Source organism: Lethenteron reissneri, unplaced genomic scaffold (genome assembly GCF_015708825.2).
Source record: "Lethenteron reissneri isolate LAM-NWPU_2019-01 unplaced genomic scaffold, ASM1570882v1 scaffold_1846, whole genome shotgun sequence".
Classification (NCBI taxonomy): domain Eukaryota; kingdom Metazoa; phylum Chordata; class Hyperoartia; order Petromyzontiformes; family Petromyzontidae; genus Lethenteron; species Lethenteron reissneri.
In genome coordinates this window covers 435520-451583 of record NW_026891604.1, presented here as the reverse complement: position 1 = coordinate 451583, position 16064 = coordinate 435520, and the positions used below count along the sequence as shown (strand labels likewise).

The 16064-nt window shown below is 46.7% G+C and overlaps 1 protein-coding gene across 7 annotated transcripts in view; it reads right to left on the bottom strand.

Annotated features, from left to right (window-relative positions):
* Nucleotides 1-306: 306 nt before the first annotated feature.
* Nucleotides 307-16064, bottom strand: part of LOC133339353 (interferon alpha-inducible protein 27-like protein 2B) — a 64851-nt gene continuing 49093 nt past the window's right edge. For all 7 annotated transcript variants that reach the window (XM_061547478.1, XM_061547480.1, XM_061547479.1 and 4 more), the window contains 4 exons: nucleotides 11995-12033; nucleotides 7398-7448; nucleotides 5505-5666; nucleotides 307-1381 (listed from right to left, as the gene is read on the bottom strand). In XM_061547478.1, coding sequence (XP_061403462.1) covers nucleotides 1275-1381; nucleotides 5505-5666; nucleotides 7398-7448; nucleotides 11995-12033 — 359 coding nt within the window. In that variant the 3' untranslated portion in view covers nucleotides 307-1274. The remainder of the gene's footprint in view (nucleotides 1382-5504; nucleotides 5667-7397; nucleotides 7449-11994; nucleotides 12034-16064) is intronic.

Here is a 16064-nt window from a genome sequence, read left to right as displayed (position 1 = left end):
TTGAGTGGCTGGGCCGCTCAGCACTCGGGCATCGTGGGTGAGGGTTGGTGGACCGTGAAGCCAGACGGCGTCAAGTGCTCTGGTACCAATAGCGGCCACGCTGTTGGTAACCGGCACAGGCAGCTCCACACTCTAAGCCCAGTGGCTCTTCTTAGTCTGGGGTGCAGCACGCACACCCTGGGGGTGCGAGACACCAACAGCGTCCACGCCGACGCGCATTCTTTTGCCCCCCCCCTCCCCCTCCCGATGCGTTCCATTCATTGGCTACCACATTCTGATGAGCCCCCCCCCTCTCCTCCCCCTCAACTTGCCTTTTTAAGGGATTACATCTTGAATCATTGCCTCACTTGATGCAGCTAATCCGGCTGTGACGGTCCCACCTGATGACGGAGACTTGTGTTGCCTCCGAAACGTCGTGATTTTTATTTTTTATTTTTTTATTTTGATGTTTTACTTACGTGACTTAACCGAAAAAAAACCTAAGAATATGAATCTTTGCAGTCACGAAAGCTTAAAATCTAGAATTACAGTACATTAGTCGGTAATTTTCTTTTTAATTGCATACAAAATACCAATAGATTCATCGATGTAAACTAAACGTTTGAAACCTTCGTTACGAATCTACACGCTCACAGGGAGAATATTGTGTTCAACCATTCTTTTGATCACAGAATCTTGCCCACGAATTAATTGAAGCCTTAGCCAAAAGATAAGCATCTGCGGAAGCAGGCATATTGCCGCACACCATTGTTCCAAGACATTTCGTTAATAATATAATCCTGCCGATGAATCTATTGACGTATACTTTTGCCTTCGGGATATAATTTTAAAAAATTGCCATTCGTATGAATGTCGTCGTTTAAGAACTTTTTCCTATCACCGTATATGCTCGCCTTACTTTGAGGAATTAATCAATTGTTCGGTTACCCAGTTTAACAACGTGATCATTGAGGGTTAAATGTACGGATCAATGAGAACATCCCCAGTGGTACTGTGTTGACAATTCCAAGCTTAAGAGTTCGCATATTCGAGTGTTATGTTTTTGTTTTGAATTTTAATTGCTTAACACAGAAGTATCTGAGTGGTGTCTTCCTGAGATCATGCATAATAATCTTAATTATAAGAACTGTATACATTAGCATAATGGAATAATTTCACATAACCAAATATGATCACATCCCTAATTAGCATAATTGATACGCATAATTGCACTAATTAGCATAATTTCCGATAATTACGCAATTTCCCAATCTTCATTTAAATTTAAATTTTTTTTATAAATGTTTCAAGACGCAACAACAGAGGTCCACCACCACCTTGGTGATGGCTACTCCGGCTGTCCACACGATGATCTTAGATGGAATACTCAGCCCAGCAACTCCTACAGGGGGCAGGAGGAGGGGAGGGGCAGGGGGGGAGAGAGAGGGGGCAGGGTAGCAGAGGGACAGGGGGGGTGGAGGGGGAGGAGGAGGGGGTGAAGCGAGGAACGGATAGAGAGGAGAAAGGGGGGAGGACGGAAAGGAGGGGGGGGAGAGTTAACATCTCGCCACCGCGGAAATCCAGAGGCTACCTGGGGGACCTTTGTGTCTCTGAGTGTGTGTACATTAGCAAGAACTTGCCCCTACAGCCCTACGAGAGGCTACCTGGGGTTACCTTTGTAAAGGTGTACAATAGCCAGGACTTGCCCTTGCAGCCCTGCTAGAGGCTACTTGGGAGTACCATTGTCTGTGTGTCTAATCTACTCGCTATTGCTAACAGCACTTGTCCCTATAGCCCTACTAGAGGCTACCTGGGGTACCTTTGCCTTTGTGTCGAATCCACTACTCTCTACTACTAACAGCACTTACCACCTTACATCCCTGCTCGAGGCTACCTGGGGGTACCTTTGTCTCTGTGTCTACTCTATTCGCTACTACTAACAGCACTTGCCCTATTGACCAACTAGAGGCTATCTGGGGGACCTTTGTATGCGTCTCTGAGTGTGTGGGTATTCCGGCAAAAACAACTCCCTACGTCCTCTGTGCCGGACGGCAATGCTGTGGTGAGCATGGGGGAATGGCCAATCCCAAAATCGGCAATACCCCTCATGGCAATTATAGCCACCACAGCGGCTAATGGGGGCTCCGGACAGGTGCAAGATGCTGGTACCACCTCCACCTTCAATTCAAGTTCCACAAACACACGGGATAATATCTAGCTAAGCTTGTGCTGGAGGCCCCTGGGGGGACTGTTGTCCAAGATGTCTCCTGGCCAAACCCCATTTGACGGAGCCAGGAGACTGATCCCGGCACCCTCGGGGTTCCTCCAGAAACGACAAAAACCCACTGACGGTGGCCATGTAGAATGTTCGAACACTCACTGCGAAAGAGAGGTTGCCACTCCTCTTTCAGGAGCTGGACAAGTACTGCCTGGATCTATACAGCATTCAGAAAGTCCAGTCACCATGAGGAGTGGCAGTCTTCTACTTAAGACAGGAGACTGCCAAACAACTGGGAGTGGCTCTTCTTCTGAATAAAATAATCAGTGTGGTGTGGGACCATGGCAGTGATGTGTGGGAAGCTGTAAGCCCCAGGCTACTGTGGACTTACCTCCCGATCAAAAAGAGATGAGGAATGGTGGTAGTAGTTGCTTACGCCCCCAGCGGAGATGAACATCAGAGGAAGGATGCAGGCATGACTGATGAGTCAGATGCCATCTATGATCTCCTGTCACAGGTGCTAGCTAAAATGGCCCCTCGGGATAGAGTCATCCTGTTGGGTGATGTTAATGTTCGAGTGGCACCTGGGCTGGAGTGATTGGAAGGCATGTGCCAAATCAGCTCAATAACAACAGTAGGGGGCTGATCTGGCAACAACACATCCACACAACATCATGGATGCACAACAGGTCCAAGCAAGAACATCTGCTGGACTATATAGTGACAGAACAGTAGATGCTGACCCATGTCCTTGACACCAGGTCCTACCGTGGAGCTGATATGTCCACTGACCATCGGCTTGTCAACTGTAAGATGCACCTGCAATTCTTCCACTCTGGTGGTGGGTGTCCATCTAGGACCCCATTCAAACCCACAGTGATCTGGTCTTAGCTAGCTGATGAAAGTTAGAAGCGAAAATGTCATCATCGCTTGCAGCTGGGGTTTGCATCATGCCCCCTTCTCCTGAAGCCAATGGGTAATGGGCAAGGTTTACGACTGTAGTTCATGCAGCTGCAATGGCTACTTAGGGTACACGGTCCAGACCTCCATAGAGACCCTGGCTGATGGAGGAAGTATTGCGGCTGGCTGAGAAAAAGCAACAGGCCCACACCTACTGTCTAAAGCATCCCACGTCGGAGAATGAGGAGGCTTACCACAGCTTTCGCTCAGAGGTTCGGAGAGCCATGCGACGCCGCAAGGATGAGTGGTGATCGTGGGTTTCTGAGAAGATGAGCTCTGCCTCAGTAGCCTGTGATCATAAATCACTCCTTAACTCCATCAAAAAATAACTTGCAGTACCACACCTATCACTATCCTTAAAGAACTGAACAGCGATCTGATCTCCGGCCACCAGGAACAAGGTTGCAGGTTTGCTGAACATTTCTGTGAGATCCTGGGAGAAGGGAAATCCTTCAGTCCAGAAAACATCATGGGACAAAGTGGGGATGACCCTGCTGAGCATGCTGTGCCTCAAATATTGTAAAAGTAGTCACCCCCTGTGAGTGTCTAGCTGAGGTGCAATCCTTTTGAGGAAGTACAGAAGGCGATCTTTAGTCTGAAACCAGAAAGAGCGCTGGGAAGAGATGATATCCCAAGCAAAATGCTGAGGGAATGTGGGGTTTGTGTGCAAACCACCCTGCGTGACATCATATTAACAGCTTGGACCACTTGACGGGTTCCACAGGATTTTAATGATGCCCTGGTGGTCCCATTCGTTAATAAGGGGGACCGCACAAGGTCCTGGCAAGGATTATTCAACATCGCCTTGCCAGGCACGCTGAAAGGCCTGCAGAGCTCCGATGTGGTTGTGGGCCAGGATGGTCCTGTACAGATGCCATGTTTTCTGTTCGTTTTCTACATTAGAGGTTTAGGGAATTCCAACAAGACCTACATCTCTGCTTTATTGACCTGGTCAAGGCCTATGATGCCATCAATAGACCTGGGCTGTGGGTTGTTCTTCGTGCTGTTGGAGTCCCTAATTCTCTGCTCACAATCATTAAGGACCTTCATGATGTTGGGAAGGCCCGGTTCAAGCTATGTGCCTGGGAATTGGAGCCATTCCTTGTTCACCTTGGGGTGCACAACATCTTTTCGAAAACGTAATTCGAGAAGCCTTCCAGGGCTGTTCTGGAGGAATTTCCATCTGGTACAAATGCAATGGGAGGCTGATCAATGCCCAGGTGCAGTCTAGAGATGGGTCCCTATTGGTCCACCATGTTACGTATGCCAATGATGTTTTGGTGATTGCTGTTCAGTCAGAGGAGTAGTTAGAGGTGCTGCTGCTAGACCTGGAGCATGCCACTAAGGGGTGTGGTCTTGTCATCAGCCTCACAAAAACTAAGCACCTGCCTGGGTATTTTGTACCATCAAAAACTCTACCACCTAAACTCCACATTAGTGATGGGCAGTTGTGAAGAGTGTGGAGAGTTTTACATACCTGGGCAGTGTGCTTATGACCAGCTTTGGTTTGACAGCAGAGGTCTCACTCCGAATTAGTCGTCGGCAATATCTTTTCATCAGCTATGTAACGCTGCGTGGAAGCTACCTGGTCTGTCGCTCCACCCAAAGCTTCAGGTCTTCTCGGCCACGGTCATGCCCTCCCTTCTCTACACTTGCGAAACGTGGACTTGCCTAATAGAACATCTTCACCGATTAGAAAAGTTCTGGCTGTCCTGTCTACGATCCATCCCGGGTTTAACCAGGATGGATTGTGTCAGGAGCTCACAAAACCTTGAAATATCTCGACTAAGTCCTATCAGTGAGCTCCTCCGGCAGGCAAGGCTACGTCTTGATCGAGGCTACCTAGGAGTGCCTTTGTCTCTGTCTTTCCTCTACTCGCTACTACAACAGCACTTGCCGCTACATCCCTGCTAGAGGCTACCTGGGAGTGACATTGTCTCTGTCTTTCCTCTACTCGCTACTACAACAGCACTTGCCGCTACATCCCTGCTAGAGGCTACCTGGGAGTGACATTGTCTCTGTCTTTCCTCTACTCGCTACTACAACAGCACTTGCCACTACATCCCTGCTAGAGGCTACCTGGGAGTGACATTGTCTCTGTCTTTCCTCTACTCGCTACTACAACAGCACTTGCCACTACATCCCTGCTAGAGGCTACCTGGGAGTGACATTGTCTCTGTCTTTCCTCTACTCGCTACTACAACAGCACTTGCCACTACATCCCTGCTAGAGGCTACCTGGGAGTGCCTTTGTCTCTGCGTCTCCTCTACTCGCTACTACTCACAGCACTTGCCCCCTAACAGCCCTGGCCAGAAGCCCTTCACTCCAAGGCCCTGCGCCTCCGTACCGATGGACTGCAGCGTGGCCACGACCCCTCCGTCCACCACCCCTCCTCCGTTGGCTGCCGCTTCCCGCGCCATGAGCCAGGCGGCCATGGAGCCGGCGGCGATCCCTTCGGCGGTGAAGCCCATGGCGCCTATTACCCAAGTGACCACAACAACTGCGCCCACTGGCTCACAACAACATCAAAAATGGGAACAACAGCAAAGATAACAACAGTGAGGAGGGAGGAGGCGAGCCGACAACATCGATGATGATAACAAAAACACCATCACACAAATGAACACGTGGATGTATGTTCTTAGGTTTTTTCGGTAAAGTCACCGTGTAGGTAAAAACATTAAAAAGTAAAATAAAATAAAAATCACGACGTTTCGGAGGCAACACAAGCTTCCGTCTTCAGGTGGAACCGTCACAGCCACGACAGCTGTATCAAGTGAATGAGAGATTGCAGGAGCTACCACTCCGTTTATATAATGGTTGGAGAAGGTGGTGGGGCAAGGGCCGCATACTTTTTATTAATATGGTAAGGTGAGGCTTAAGACTAAGAATAGACTGCATAACAAAAGACTGAGCTTTTGTTATGGAGAGGTGCGGTTTGTGACTCAACCTGTGACAGGGAAACCACCACTAAACATGGTAAAACTGTGATGGTTGTCTGTCAAATAAGATTGGCAAATAAGTGTAGTTAAATCGTTTTTGCATGGTTAATCACATCTTTCCAATGATTACTCAGTTTGTAACCGTCATCACGGTTGAAATTATGTCTGTGATGGATGTATGGCGTCGCAGCAGCATCACCATCACAGCATCACACACAGCCTCACTCACATCACCCACAGCATCACATACAGCCACACATAGCGTCACACAGCATCACACAGCCACACACAGCATTACACACAACCACACACTACACACAGCATCACACTGCATCACACCGCATCACCATCACACAGCATCACCATCACACACCGCATTACATACAGCATCACACCGCATCACCATCACACACAGCATCATCATCACACAACATTACACACAGCATCACCATCATACACAGCATCACGAACAGCATCACCATCACACAGCATTACACACAGCATCACCATCACACAGCATCACCATCATACACAGCATCACGAACAGCATCACCATCACACAGCATTACACACAGCATCACCATCACACAGCATCACGAACAATATCACCATCACACAGCATCATACAGCATCACCATCACACAGCATCACGAACAACATCACCATCACACAGCATCATACAGCATCATACAGCATCACCATCACACAGCATCACCATCACACAGCATCACGAACAACATCACCATCACACATCATCATACAGCATCACCATCACACAGCATCACGAACAACATCACCATCACACAGCATCACCATCACACAGCATCACCATCACACAGCATCACGAACAACATCACCATCACACAGCATCATACAGCATCACCATCACACAGCATCACGAACAACATCACCATCACACAGCATCATACAGCATCATACAGCATCACCATCACACAGCATCACCATCACACAGCATCACGAACAACATCACCATCACACAGCATCATACAGCATCACCATCATACAGCATCACCATCACACAGCATCACGAACAACATCACCATCACACAGCATCATACAGCATCACCATCACACAGCATCACCATCACACAGCATCACGAACAACATCACCATCACACAGCATCACACAGCATCACCATCACACACAGCATCACAGACGATCACCATCACACACCATCACACACAGCATCACAGACGATCACCATCACACACAGCATCATACAGCATCACCATCACACACCGTCGTCACGTGGAGGCGTGGTGACGTCATCGCTTACCTCCTCCGAGTGCCAAGACGCCAACATAACACAAGATGGTCAACTCCTCCTCTGTGTGGGGGTGACACAGAGCGGTTAGTTCTACATACTCACACACATATATATACTACACTACACACTACATAAAAATAGGTTGTACCCATTCTGACAATACAACAGGAGGTGTTAAGATGTTAAAACAACAAACAGGAATTTTGCAATGAATCAAGTCTGCATTAACCACACACAGTACTTGTCTCAACCAGTGGTAGACCAGTGCTGTTCGCCTTTTGGCCTCGTCTGATCTAACACTGGTTGGCTCTAGAGAAAGCTGTCTCTGTTTGTGGACCAACCATTTTCAAAAACAATGCCAAATCTTCTTGGTTCTTTTGGTAAAGTCACGTAGAAGGGAAATAATAAAATAATAAAAATAAAACATAATAAAATAGAATTGTCACGACGTTTCGGCCACAACACAAGCAGCCGAAACGTCGTGAGAATTTTATTTTATTATGTTTATTTTTATTATTTAATTATTTCCCTTCTACGTTACTTTACCGAAAGAACCAAGAAGATTAATCCCTGCAGTCACGAAAGCTTTAAATCGACAATGCCACATATTACCAGAGCATGTTTTTTTCTTCATGTCCAACACAAGTAATACTATACACTACTACACTACTATATACTACTACACACTGCACTACTATATACTATTACACTGATATATACTACACACTGCACTACTATATACTACTACACACTACACTACTATACACTACTAACCTATATGTAATGGGTTCAACTGAGTCGCAAAAGTAGACTTGGAGGCAACACATTTATTCAGTTCCAACACACGGGGTAACTTTCCCCCTTAACAGAATAACAACCTATGGTGGTGACCGCCAGGCTAACTACACTAGTTACTAAACTAGTCCTTCCTCTATTAAAATAGCCATACCAAGGGTAATCCCTATTGAAGTATGGTAGCCTGTATAGGCATGCATTTAAACAATGTCTGATTTGATTATTCGCTTCCACGCAACAATAAGTCGGTAGCTATCCGAACGGTTACAATTTTTTGTATTTCTTTCAATTTCTATAGATTCTACAATTAGTCTTGACCAGTAGTAACTAGTTTTGCACGTAACTTCAACATCAAAATCAATGGAGTGTCCTTGTGGGCACGCGTGTTCTGCTACTGCTGACAGTTGTATTTGGGAGTATTTAATATTTATTTGGTGTTCTTTTTGTCTCGTGCTGATCATTCGTCCTGTTTGCCCGACATAGCATTTGCCACAAGTACAATTAGTCCGGTACGTATCTTCTGTTGATAGCTTCGATAATGCATATTTTGTACCAGATATGAATTTCTGTATTTTATGTACCATGCCAAACCCGACACGGATGTTTTGTTTTTTTTCCAAACATCTGGTTAGTTTACCAGTTACTCTCGCAATGTACGGTATTTTTATCTCGATTTAAAGCTTTCGTGACTGCAGGGATTCATCTTCTTGGTTCTTTCGGTAAAGTCACGTAGAAGGGAAGTAATAAAATAATAAAAATAAAACATAATAAAATAAAATAATATAATATAAAATAATATAATAATATAAAATAATATAATATTTTATTTTATTATGTTTTATTTTTATTATTTTATTACTTCCCTTCTACGTGACTTTACCGAAAGAACCAAGAAGGTATTTTCATCATTTTTATTACTTGGGCAGTTTCAATGTTCATGTTATTTGATTTGGTTTTGGCATTCCATGCCCTGTTGATTTGTGCATCATTGTAACCGTTCAATTGTAGTGCTTCTTTAACATGTTTTATTTCACTTCTCAGACTATCACCATCTGACACTTTCTTAGCCCGATGAACGAGAGTCTTGATGAGAGCAGATTTCTGGGCGGGATGATGGTGTGACTCTGCATTCAGATAGGCGTCAGTATGCGTTTTATCTCGGTAAACACTGCGTGTTATTTTAACATTACGACCCCGTCTGAGCAGAATATCCAAAAATGGTAGAGTTCTGTAAGCTTCCACTTCCATTGTGAACTGGATGGATGGGTTTTGCGAGGTGAGATGATTTAGAAATGCGTTCAGTGTAGCTCTTTAAACTCGCCAACACCATCAAGTGTGAAAGAACGGCTTGCTTGATCACCACTATGCTCAGCGACTGACAATTTCGCATCCATCTTGGAAACCAGTTCAGCGACCCACGAACTCAAAAAAATTGCCAACTGCACGGGTCGGTATTAGCACCAGCCCCATTTCATATTTACACCAGTGACATGCTGGCCACATTAAACCGCAAGTTAATTTATGCAGATGACCTAGCACTGGCCAGCCGGGCGACGACACTCAGCGCCACTCAAGACATCTTGAACACTGACCTGGAGAATTTGGAAGATGATTTCTACTCCTGGTGACGTAAGCCAAATATGACCAAGACAGTGTCCTCAGGATTCCATCTCAACAACGCAGACGCAAAAAGTACGCTGAAGATCGAGTTTTGTGGTAAAACCGTCACCCACGACCCACTCCCGAAATGCGTGGAGTGGTGCTGGATCACATTGAGCAGTTGGGCAACAAAATAAAAACCCGCACGAACATTATCCATAAACCGGCAGGAACTAGTTGTGGCTGTGATGCGCAAACACCATGGACTGCCACACTCGACCTCGTGCATTCGACGGGAGACTATTGCTCACCAGTGTGGGGAAGCAATGCTCGCACTCGAGTTATTCTTCTTCTTTAGTGCTGCCTAACGGCGTGTGCGACTTCACGATGATATTGGTCCCGGTCTAGCACGGCGTGTAGAGTTTGTGCTGCTGTTGTTAATTGTAGCCATGTTTTGATGTTACTGAGTGAGCCATGTCGTTTTTGGCCGTCCTGGTCGTTTTTTCCCTTCGATTTTTCCTTCCAGGATTTGCTTTAATAGCTGGTATTTGTGGTCGTTTCGGGCAATGTGGCCTAGGTAGTAACACTTCCTGCTAATGATGGTCTTCAGCAGTTGCCTGTCAGTGCCCATATCTTGCAGAACTTGTGTATTGGTGGTTTTGGCTGTCCATGGGATTTTCATCTCAGGTACACTGAAGTCAACGCTGACCCAGTGGATCCCGGTGTAACAGGCTAAAATAACCCCTTACCCGATTAAACCCGGGTGTAGTTTAGCCAGGCCAGAGTATACCCGGGGGGATAAAGTGTCCTAGGTTAAACATTACCCCCCGGGGGTTTAAACTAGACTGGGCCAGACCATACACCTCCAGGCCAGAATATTCCCCATGTGAAAGTACAAACGAACTTCAATCGATATCTAAAAAGCGTATCAATGGAAGTAAGAATCTCAATTTGATCAATTGAAGCATTTTTAGGGTTATGGTTAGGGATAGGGTTAGGGATAAGGATAAGGTTAGGGATAGGGTTAGGGTTATTATTATTAAAGTTTTTCTGGTTGAAGCAATCAAAGTCTATGTGTTTACAGTTTTAAATAAAATGTTGGAAAAATTTAGTAATTCATATATATATCGGTCAACACTATTACTATCATGGGGGTATGATTTGGCCTAGGCCATAATATACCCCAGAGTATTATCTAGCCTAGGCCGTTTTAACCCCGCGGGTATACTACGGTCTGGGGGTATACTACGGCCTGTTACACCGGTGCTCACCCCACGTCACTCCGCCGCAAATCTGTCGCGAAGCAGCGGCCATCAACGAGTACTAAAACATTCTCGTTAACCCGCCGCACCTTCCGATACATCGGGACATACACCCAGTGCTGCCTCTTCACCAAGAATCACGTCACCCATTCTGGATCTGAGCAGCCTCACTCCACGCCACAAATATAAATGAAGGCGAAAGATGGAAGCCAGTCTGGACTGTGGTCGACGTCAAAAATAAACGTCTCGTACAGGACCCTGCCTTCGAAACTTTCCCGTTGTTTCACCCTTTCATTCCGCCAATGGTCGATCATGAACTGATGCGGCCACCTGATGGACAAATGGTGCCATCAAATATTTGGTTGCCTGCGAGTGGAGCCACCAATGCCAAACGATGGATCACATTAGACAGGTGATGTCTTCACTCCTTTAAAGGAGGAGCAGGACAAGATCAACTCTGCATCTGATCAAACAAGTGAGTCGATAACTAATCTAAATTACATATTTAAGCTGCTGCTTCGCATCCATACGAAAAAGAAGACTACTAATTATACTACTGCACTACACACTAATATATATTTATTTATGCTATGCTACAAGAAATACTACTACTAAACTATACACTACTAAACTAATATATACTACTACACTACTATACACTACAACACACTACACTATGCACTACACTACTATCAACTACGGTGTACACTACACTTTACACAACTGTACATAACACTGTACATTACACCGTACACTATTATACTCTACTGTATACACTACACTGCACACAACTATACACTACAGTATACACTATACTCTAAACTACACACTACATTACTCTACTCTACACTATACACTATGGCATCACCATCACACAGCATCATCATCACACAGCATCACGCAGCGTCACAGCAGCGATCACGTGAAGGTGTGGTGACGTCATCGTTTACCTCCGACGCTGAAAATCCACCAGTTGGTCGATTTCTCCTCTGTGTGTGGGGGGGGGGGGTCCACAGAGCAATTAGTTCTACATACTCACACATATATATACACTACACTATATACTACCATATACTATACTGCTATATATTACTACACACTACACTACTATATACTATGCTACTATATACTATACTACTAAATGTACTACTACACGACGATATACTACACAATATACTACTAAATATACTTATACACTACACACTACTAAACTATGATACGCTACTAAACTACGAAAAACTAATACACACTACACTACTATATTTGAAGTGGTAATGATGGAGACCCAGTCTTCACTGAAGGCAACACGTATTTTTATAATAATGACAGTACATGGTCCCTAACACGAAGGGCTAACGGCCCCTTCCACCTGATACCTGGGGAAGTCCAGCCTCCAGTCTATCGTGCTCTCTATCACTAGGACCACTCTATATCTCAGTCCTCTGGTTAGGAGCACTGGGCAGAGGTCGCAATCGGGTACCCGATACCCGTACCCTACCCGATACCCGGCTACCCATACCCGGCCGGGTACGGGTACGGGTACCCGTTTGCGACCCTGGTGCGGCCGGGTACGGGTAGGCCGTGAGTCACTGGTGAGTAACCGTTTGTCACTCATTTCGGGTAGGGTACGGGTACGGGTAGGGAACGGGTACCCGTACCCAGCCGGGTACAGGTACGGGTACCCATTTGCGACCCTGGTGCGGCCGGGTACAGGTACGGGTAAAGAATCAAAACCCGTTTGCGACCTCTGGCACTGGGGCAGGCTAGCCTAACCCGACCCAGCCAAGGTCCTCAGGTCCCGGCCACTGAACCACTCAGACGCGGCCCTTAGATGGACGACGGGTCCGGGGATTGCCAGGGTGCCTATTCTAAGCTGGCTCTTCGGGTCTTCAGCTTGACGACGACAGCCCAACCCGTTCAGAGGTCCGGCTTATATACGGTGGCCAGAGTCAAGTTCAAGTTCATTTATTAGTTATAGCCCTGTGAGCCATTCGGCTCTTGAATCGGGTGCAACCGCAACCGCAACAAACAAAAACATGAACAATAAAACATCTTAAAGTGAATATGTGACTAAGTGCAAACAGAAAATCCAAGAAAAGACAGCAAAATATTGCAGAAAAAACACCGTACACCAACGCTGTGTGTAAAAATCCCAGTGGGATGCAAGTCAAACAACAACAACAACAACAACCACAAGACAACTTAGATTAAGGCCATCAGTCTAACTCTGTACTACAACAACACAAACATGGCCAAACCAACACACCCTTCGAAATCACCAAAATAAAGCCATGAAAGCAATGAAAAAGCAATCATAGGAACTGTGACAGAATTTTCACAATAAATGGCATAAACGACCCTGGCCACGCCTACTCTCTAGAACCTTCTTGAGGGACCTGGACTATTGCGTAATCCCCCAACCCCCATTGGGGGCCTGGGGTGTGTTCTTCCGGTTCCTAACCGCCCTCTGGGTTCCCGCGCTTAACGGCGTTGCCTGGCACAGGCCGGACTTGCTGTTGCCCTCTGTTGGCCCATGGCTGGCGCAACACCAGGGCAGTAGTGGTGATGGCGTGTTACATTACAATGACCACTACATATGTACTACTACACTACTATATACTACACACTATACTACGACATTATACACTACTAAATTACTAAGTACTACTATATATTACTACAATCTACAACTAGTATATACTACACTACTATATACTACAATATACACTACTACACACTATTACACACTACGCCACTGTAGGGACAGTGCAGAAAAAGAGAGACGGTGCGTGGGTGGAGATAATAAGGGGATAGGGACAGTGCATGGCCAGGTGGTCATGAGGGATAATTACAGGAGGGAATCATAGGGGGATGTTCGGCTTTGGCTGAGCCAGTTCGGGAAAGAGAGCGTGGCCGAGGGTGGGGCAAGGCCACGCCGGGGAGGAATATAAGGCGGAGGCTGAGAGAGCTCAGGGGCAGCCCTGGGATTTGGGATAGACCGGTTCTATGCCGCCATTGTCGATGGGCCGTCGCTGTCTCTGTGTCATAATTGTTTTTTTTTTTACCCTTCTATCTGGCAACAAAACTGACACATTTTTTGGCGTCATCTGGTCCAACCCATGTGAGACTAGGCTCTAAGGAAAGCTGTCTCGGGTGTGGACCAATCAACTTCAAGGACAGTGCACATACATGATCAGAGTTGTGTTTTTTGTTTGCATTATGACTGCAGGTATTGTGGTCTATGCAAACATGACTCCTTGTAAAAAAAAAAGGTGTCAGTTTTGTTGCCAGATAGAAGGGTAAAAATATATATATATTTTTACTGGCAAATGAGGTTCCAATGGTGTCTCTGTGTCGTCGCTGTCTCCATGCGGTCATTGCTTGGGTGTTGTCCTAGCCCAAGTGTCTGTAGTTATTCTAGCCCAGTACTGTATGCTAGTCAAAGCTAAGTACTGTAGGATATGAGAGTATGTTATACTGGTAGGAACCCACTGGTTCCACCAGCCCACAGGGGATTATTGTGTCCGTCCATCCGTTGTGCAGGGTGGGGCTGGGTGGGGAGGGAGAGGCTGGGTGGGGAGGGGAGGTTGAGGAGGGGCTGGGTGGGGAGGGTGGGGAGGGGCTGTGTGGGGAGGGGCTGGTCACCCCGTGGTGCCCTTATAAAACTCAACGTTTAACCTACTCACGCCGGCTTGTGCCCACCCTCACAGTCGGGCATATTTACGGAACACACCACGCCGCCGTCGACCCTGGCCATTGACCGAGCAACCCAACGTTCCTACCAGTTCCCTCTGCAGGAATGTGTTCTGCGCCCTAATAAATAAAGAAGAAAGACAAGAAGTGTCCGAGACTCGTTATACTACTACACCCTACTATACACTACAGAATACACATGACACACTACTACACACTATTATACACTACTCCACACGAAACGAACATACACTATAACACACTACACTACTATACTATTATATACTACGACACTATATAGCCTGTTATGATTGGTTGGGAAATAAAAATCAGAGAACGTCGCCCGGACAAGGTACACCGGGACACCCCACTGGGACACCCCCCTGGAGCCAGGCCTGTGGTGGTATTCTCCGGCAAGCGCTGGTCGGCCGGGTGACGCACAGAACCCGGTCAGGCTCAGCCTGAAATGGCTACGTGGTGCCGTCCTGTGGGCCCACCATCTGCAGGATGCAGGGTGCGGTGCGGATGCGATTCTGGTGTGTTGCAGGGGGAGGGATTGGAGGAGGTAGAAAGGTACCGACGAGACGTAGTCGTTCTCACCTCCACACACGGTATTGGCACTGAAACCAATCTTCTCGATGGGAGTGGTCTCTCTCCTATTCTGGAGTAACCCCTGGTGAGAGGCCCCGTGCGGATGTGGGGATACTCACAAGCCCCCGGCTGGATGCTGTTCAGTTGCAGTTTGTCCCAGGGGATGAGAGGGTTGCCTCAATGAGACTTTGGGTTTCAGAAAGGAAAGCTCTGACTGTTGTCTGTGCTTATGCACCAAACAGCAGTATTTGGCCTTCTTGGAGACGGTGGGTGCAGTGCTCAACAGAGTGCTGCCTTCCGACTCCACAGTCTTACTGGGTGGCTTCAATGCTCACGTGGGAAATGATGGAGATACCTGGAGAGGCGTGATTAGGAGGAATGCCCCCCACCCCCCTGATCTGAACCCGAATGGTGAGATGTTATTAAAATTCTGCGCGAGTCATGGAATGTAAATAACAAACACCGTGTTTGAACACAAGGATGCTCATAAGTGTACTTTGGTACCAGAGCACCTTGGGCCGAAGGTCAATGATTGACTTTATAGTTGTATCATCGGACCTAAGGCCGTATGTTCTGGACACTCGGGTGAAGAGAAGGGCAGAGCTGTAAACTGATCACCACCTGGTGGCAAATTGGATCCGATGCTTGGGGTACCGACCAGATAGACGTGGAAGGCCAAAACGAATAGTGTAGGTTTCCTGGGAATGTCTGCCGGAAGAAACAGTGCAGAAAGATT